A 7,108-nucleotide genomic window follows, 5' to 3' on the forward strand; every position below is an offset into this window, starting at 1 on the left:
TGCAAATACAAATGTGTATAGACGATCGTCAGCTGCGACTCTGTTTAGAACCAGTCGGTGCGTTGTCATGACAGTGACGTTACTCTTCGGTACTCTATACACCTGCTTTATCTTTTTGTCTTCATCTCATCGTATGTGATCTTATCCTAGTTCTTCTACAACCAGTATGTCTTCTTAACATTTGGAACATTTGTTCTAATTACCATTTGCCCTATTTACCACTTTGTCTAGGTTTGTCTTTTAGCCATACAAATTTTGTCTGATAGTGATATCCTCTTTGTCTAACACTGCTTGGTCTATATGGTAATGTGAACTGTTGCTGGGATACCAGAGTAAAAATAATGAGTTGAGGTATAAGTCTGAGATGTAGAGAGATTGTTTGTAGACCAAACTCCTAACACCACATTTAATCTTTTCAATCTATCCTCCGCTATTCTCTCCCTCTCTCTCGCTCTCTGCTGTGCAGGACCAGCATCAGCGGTCGTCATTCCCCGTTGTCCCCGATCTGATGCGGTTGCCGAGATACCAGAGCAGCGGAGGACATGGAAGATCTCTAGGAGAAGGGGAGGGAGGGGAGCATATGCGTTCGTTACCTATCAACATCTCCTCCAAAAACAGATGACGAAGAGCCCTCTACCATGATTGGTAGTACAGTTTAAATGTAGGCTATTTATATATATATAAATATATCTTTATACATATTGAACATGCTTTATTTATATTATGTCAATCACTTTAAGTGTATACGTACGGGATAGCAAATATCTGTGATTGGTGATATAGTATATTTGTGTTTGAAAAGAAGTTGAAATTTCTTTGCTTTGAGAGTTCAAAGCAGTCACATGGATGTATCTATCTTTAAATTTTTATCTTACAGTTTTAAGGACTGAAGGATAACTGCATATTATCTTTCTAAATGGGGGGAAAGAAACAATTGTTGAGGTAATGGCAACAATTTAAACAAATTAAGAAATTGATGCTGGGTTACGTACTGTTCTTTTTCGAAAAAAAAAATTAGGAAAAGAAATAAGACCTCAATCATTGAAAATGGTCATTGGGCATAGTTTCACTTTCATTTATAAGAGAACATTTCGTGAGAAGAAAGCTCATTCCTCTCAGTGCTGGAGATCATAATCGGTTGGTCTAATACCAGTGAGTCTGGTATCAAGTATCGCTATACCAATTTGGTCTACTACATGTATCTTTGGTCTAATTGTCATTTGGTCTAATTGCAACAGCATTTGGCTTATTGTATTGTTGACTGGGATTTAGGTTAGTCACCACTTGATCACGTGGCAGTGTTGGGGTGTAGTGGTTTTGCCTCTTTCCTCACAATCTTAGGGATCCTATTTTTGAAGGATGCTGTGATTGGTGGGACACCAAGCATTCACCGTCAAGGCGTTGGCCTACACTTGCCTCTCTGCATCCGGGCTATAAATTTTTTACCTGGTAAGATGCGAAAGCCAATGCAGTATGCCTATCATTCGAGCTTGAAACTGGCTTGAAAGCTCCCTAGGAAGTGGAAGAAATGGAGCTTGGAAGTTCTTGTTGGAATGGTCCAGAGGGAGTGGAAAAAATGGCAATTCCCCCAAGATCAAGTGGCTATACTGAGCAGCCAAGTAGTACCGATTTTCAGGAATTAGTGCTGACAAGTGAGAAGAATACTGATGGTTTCATGCAAAATACTCATTTCTACAGTTATAGTTTCACGTGTTATCCTATGGTATTTCTTTGAAAATTTGATTTCCTCTCCAACATATTTCGAGCTTTTAACTGAACTGAATGCTCTTGTCCAGGTTCATTTCATTGTGTGATCCTCCCAGCATCACTTTCTCCAGAATATTGTCAAAAGAAGCGAACGTAAACTCTCATTTCCTGCATTCAACATTAGGGAGTGTCCTGACACATTTGTATTTTTCTAAGAAACTTTTGAAAGCCATTGAAAAAAAGATCTTACTGTATGAAATACAGTGTGTATTTTTACCTGTACATTGAAATAAATGTGAATAAGAAAGAAATGATTATAGATTGCGAAAAGCAGAACATATATGTAATTTACTGCACCTTTTGGTAGCAAGTGTAAAAACGCATAAATACATAAAATTGTGAAAAGTATCACTCTTCGTTAGCCATTATTGGATAAGGAATATTATATGTTGTATATTGAGCAAAACATTGGGGTTTAACCACTTTTTAATTCCATGTAGAACACATATTTTTGTAATTTCGGAGATGAAAAAAGGTGTGGCAGAGGATTAAATACAGAAATAATCTGTAAAGAATTTATGGTAGAGGTTCTAGAATAGTTACAGCAGTATTTTTTTTTATATAAAACATATAATTTCTCCCTCTGTGGAAAGGAGGAAGTGATATTAGCCGAGTATACGTGTATATTCTAGGAAATGTTGAGTCCAAGTTCTGGACAGGGTTTCTCTGAATTTCTGTATTGTACATGTATCTCTCACAATACGCTCACAGGCGACCATGTAGCGTACAGTTGGCTTATATACATATATCAATATATATCTTGTGCTGCATTTTACATTTGTGATGAAGTGTTCACCAAAGATGAAGTACCTATCACCTGTCCAAAGCAGAAAAGGATATGATAGTAGATGTATCTTAAACCAAATATTAAAAGCAGTTGTGTTTATATGGTTTGATAGGAAGAGAGCCCTCTACTGTTCAACATTGTAGAGTAACGGGATCATTTGTACACAGCTGTGAAAACAGCACTTGCATGTAGGAGTCTGTCCTTGATAAGTAGGTCAGCAATGAATGCTTCAATTCTAGAATTGGAATTCTGGAATTGGTGATCTTTGACAGTTTCACACTGTATTTTTTTCTTTTTTTTATAGAAAGAAAAGAGTAATATCAGAAAAATAGAGTAAATTCTCTTTTTTACTGTAAATCAAATTCATGAAGCATTTTAGTGTCGCCATGTTGAGGTAATTTGATGTAACTGTGTTTGTTTTATTTTCATGGTGAGAGTAACAAGTTCAGAAGCACTGCACTGTATAGAATTATTACTGTGTTCTCTATGATGGTGTTGTGCGGATGTTAGAAAAAATGTGAGTCAGAGAGCTTTTGTTACCAGTCTATTATAAAATAAATTTTTATTGCATTTTGAATGTAGGTTTAGAATTTAATTATTCTCAAATAGGTCACAGCATTTCTCCCCTCCAAATCAAATAAGTTTTTGAAATGTGCGAAAACTAAGAATAAAATGTTTGTGGCATAGATGGTTATTGCAAGCAAGCATCACATTTGATGTTTCTCTGGAGGACATTAGATATGATGATTGCCATGATTGTTGGAAAGGGAAACGGGAGATTGCTGATTGATGGAGGGGGGGGGATAGGACAGGATTGTGGTAAAAAGAAATAAAGGACTAAGTTCCACTGCAGTAAGAATGTCTGGCTGTTACCTGAAATCGAATAAAGTTACCAGTAGAAATGGAAAATGTATAATGGAACGAGCGATGTTGTGGCACACACACCTAAAATATGTGTTGCCAGTTTGATCAAATAGCAAGTGAAACGTCAAGACAAGACTCCTGATTTTCTGCCGCCCCATGTTCTTGTAGATACTTCTTTGTAAGAAGAAATAATGATGAAATGACTGACTTGGAATACACTGTACATGTACATGATTTTAAAATGATTCATATTTGCTTTATAGTTGATGAGTGATGAAAAGTTCATGATTTTGCTATGCTCAGTTTGTAGATTACATTCCATCTGTGATATTTGATAATGAGGAATAGTTTTAATATCTCATTGGAATGAGGAGGATAATATAATCACATATCACACAAAATATTGAATTTCCCTCTCATCCCAAATGATGTATTGTTGCTTTCAAGTTTAATTTTTTTTAAATGAATGAATAATGTTTTGTATATGTATATTGCGGTATAAAGTAACTCATTGTTGGTTTCTTTGCAGTTTGGTATTGAGTGTTCATATTTACATGTATGCATAGATGACCATGGGTCAGTATCACAAAGCTTGGTTATTGATGTAAATTGATTTGTGTGATCGATTGCACAAACGATCAATGCAATCAATCTTAAGCTTTTTGTTACCGGCCCTTGTTTTAATGTATTTGATGTTACATAATGTTGAAACTAATAAGTTGAAACTACTAATCGTACAGGCCATGTCGCCGTTGTGTGGACTCTATGGAATTATTATTTGTTTTTATTCCAGAGTCTGAGCAGTAGGCTAATAATATATATGTAAAGTGTTTAGATATGCTGTTACAAGGTACATGTATTAAGCACTTTATGACAGAAGAATATTATTATTATATGGTAATATAATTATAATATTGCGATTGGTAAAATGTGAGTAATTTTTTGCGTGTTAGGAATAAATTTCTTGCCAGAGCGAAAGAAACCATGAAAAAAAAGAAACATAAGTTTGTATCAAATTTCAAGTAACGAATTGAAGTGAATGTTCATGAAAAAGTGTGTGATGCTGTTAGTATCACTGAAGAAAAAAATACAAAAAAGAGAAAAACGCTATGATATTGTTGATTTTAATGTCAGTTATTCTTGTATTAAAGAGGTTTATCCATGTGTAATGATAGAATTTTGATATTTATAAAAAAAATGTATTTTTGTGATTTCTCATTTTCATCTTGTATCTTTTTTCTGCATACCTCTTGTGATTAGAAATGTAACTTGTTATATCAGCTTTTATAGTGTTATAGATGAGAGCTTGCTAACTGTTAAGCTCAGTTACATTTCCCCCATGTAGATGACGGTTTTTTAATATTGTTTGACTGGTGTCATCATGGAAGCATTATTATATCATAAACTAAGTAGGAAATCAGTAAGTCTGAGTTCACATAGTTAAACTTATATTTGTTGAAAATTGTTGATGCTAATTGTTTTACAACCTGTTGCCTTTTCTGGAATAGTATTTTTAAAGATGGATGTGATTCCTCTATCTACCTTAGGGTAAAGAGGTGGGTTGTTTGATTTTGAAATAGAATGAGATGTAGTGTCTTCTATCTACTCATAAAATCAGAACTTTTGGATTGATTTCCCCCCAATTCTGAAGTCCTTAGTCCCTTTCAGTATGGATAAAACTCTGAGAATGGTGCCACATTATACATCAGTTTATACCCAGCTGTATGATAATAATATCCACTTATGTAGCGCAGCTACAACAATTGCATATACTCTGCTGCACTTGATACTTGGTATCATTTTATCACTCCTTCTGTAGCTGAGCCGCCGTATTAATAGGCGCTAAAGCCTTCAAAGAATAAGTCCTACCGGGTACCCATTCACCTCACCTTTATATATCTTGTGTGTTGTGAAAAGGAAACTTGACATCTCTGAAAGTTCCTTCAGTGCATCAGACCTGTACAATTGATCACAGGAGGGAACTATTTAAGGCTACATGGAAAAAACGACCAATCAGGAAGCTTTATGACATAAGCTGACCAATCAGAAAAGCTTTGCACCAACACCACTCTGCAGATGTGATACATCGGTATTTGTCTGTTCTTGAGATGGTGTTTCTTGACCTTAGGGGTTGTTTTTTGTTGCGAGAAACTTACTTGCAATCAATCGCTACAGATCAAGTTACAATAAAATGGACAGGATTTTAAACAAATCTTTTGCAAGAAGTAGAGTGGAATTTCAAACTGATTATGATTAGATTCAGGTTTCTTTAAATACCCCCTTAGATTATTCTATAACAATGTTTATTTTTGTAGAATATTATGACATAATTATATCGTGAGTGAAGTATTAACACAGCGTGAATTACCCTTTCTCTGATAAATTTTTGTGAAAATAAGAAAGAGAGGAAAAAATTGCAGTCATATATTCCTGCCCCAAATTGGTGCTCAAGAAATGTCCTATTGTGATATGTTATTTCGTGAAGTATTGTTAAAAAAGGTATTTAAAATATGTGGATCTAATCTGCAAAAAGTAGTTGCGATATTATCTGCAACTACGTAGGTAAAGGTAAGGTTAAAGATAATAATTGATTTTCCTTGCGTTGTCGTTACTGTCATTCTACGCAGTAAATAGTTGTAATTTTATTATAACTTTAAAATTGGGATGTGTTCAGTTAACTTTATGTTAGGTCTTTTTTGTTATGTCATTTTTTGACAATTTTCTTTCTTTTAAGAGTATTTTGTTTGGTGATTGTGCAACTCTTCAATGATTTTGTGTTGTTGGTTGATTTTCAGTTGTTAAAGATAAGTTGATTTTTTTTCTGCATTGTTTTATTTAACATTTGTGTTTCACGGAAATATGCAATAATTACATATCCCTTTGTTTTTTTTGTGTTCATCATTTTTGTTTATCATTTGTATATAGTTCAGAGTATATGATTACAAAAAACATATCATTGTGAGACAGTTTTGGGTTTAAGTATATCATTATATAAAAGTTATGTTCATGAGGTTGTTTATTTTCACCTATTCATTTGTTTATGTATAAGTTGTGCATGTGATTACCATTCTTAGGTGTTAATTTTTTTCATAAAGTTTCAATATTAATGTTAACAAATTACAACTGTACTAGAGATAGAATGTAGATAGGCTGTGTTCATATTAGCTTTTAGTTTACAACATCATGTGTGTAGTTACGGTCAGTTTATGTTGAGATTTCTTTGTTCACTGAAGGTTTGTTCATTGCATGCTAGATTAGATAATGTGTGTGCTCAGGTCACATGATATGTCAAAAGTCATGTGGTTCATCATGTGACATGGTGGTCAAGTGATGAATCAAAGACTGAAAAAAAAAACATTAAGAAGTTTTTCTTGTAGTTTGATGTGGCTACTGTGTCAGTGATTTGAGAAACACACCCTTTTTTCAGTTTAAAAACGTAACTCAAACTTATTTGTTAAACGGTCTCTAGATAGATGGGGTTTACAGCCCCAAAATTATGATTTTTTTACTGTCTTGAGTTGTCTTTTTCTCTCTTGCTGAGTGAGAATGGAGTCTTATTTCTATAGATTTTATCAGCACACTTTGAAAGTTTCATCTACCAACAAAATACTTCCTTTCTTTTACCCTTTACCATAGAACTCCTTGCCTGTTACAAGGCAAAACCCTCTTGTCTTGATATTGAAATACTAG

General features: G+C 34.1%; 1 protein-coding gene across 1 annotated transcript in view; it reads left to right on the forward strand.

Moving 5' to 3' along the window:
- LOC121424891 overlaps positions 1-4,027 on the forward strand; it is a 54,212-nt gene extending 50,185 nt beyond the window's left edge. Inside the window, exon 8 of the mRNA XM_041620750.1 lies at positions 467-4,027. Within this exon, the coding sequence (XP_041476684.1) occupies positions 467-622 (156 nt within the window). The 3' untranslated portion in view covers positions 623-4,027. The remainder of the gene's footprint in view (positions 1-466) is intronic.
- Positions 4,028-7,108: the final 3,081 nt, after the last annotated feature.

The sequence above is a fragment of the Lytechinus variegatus genome, chromosome 12, assembly GCF_018143015.1.
Source record: "Lytechinus variegatus isolate NC3 chromosome 12, Lvar_3.0, whole genome shotgun sequence".
Classification (NCBI taxonomy): Eukaryota; Metazoa; Echinodermata; class Echinoidea; order Temnopleuroida; family Toxopneustidae; genus Lytechinus; species Lytechinus variegatus.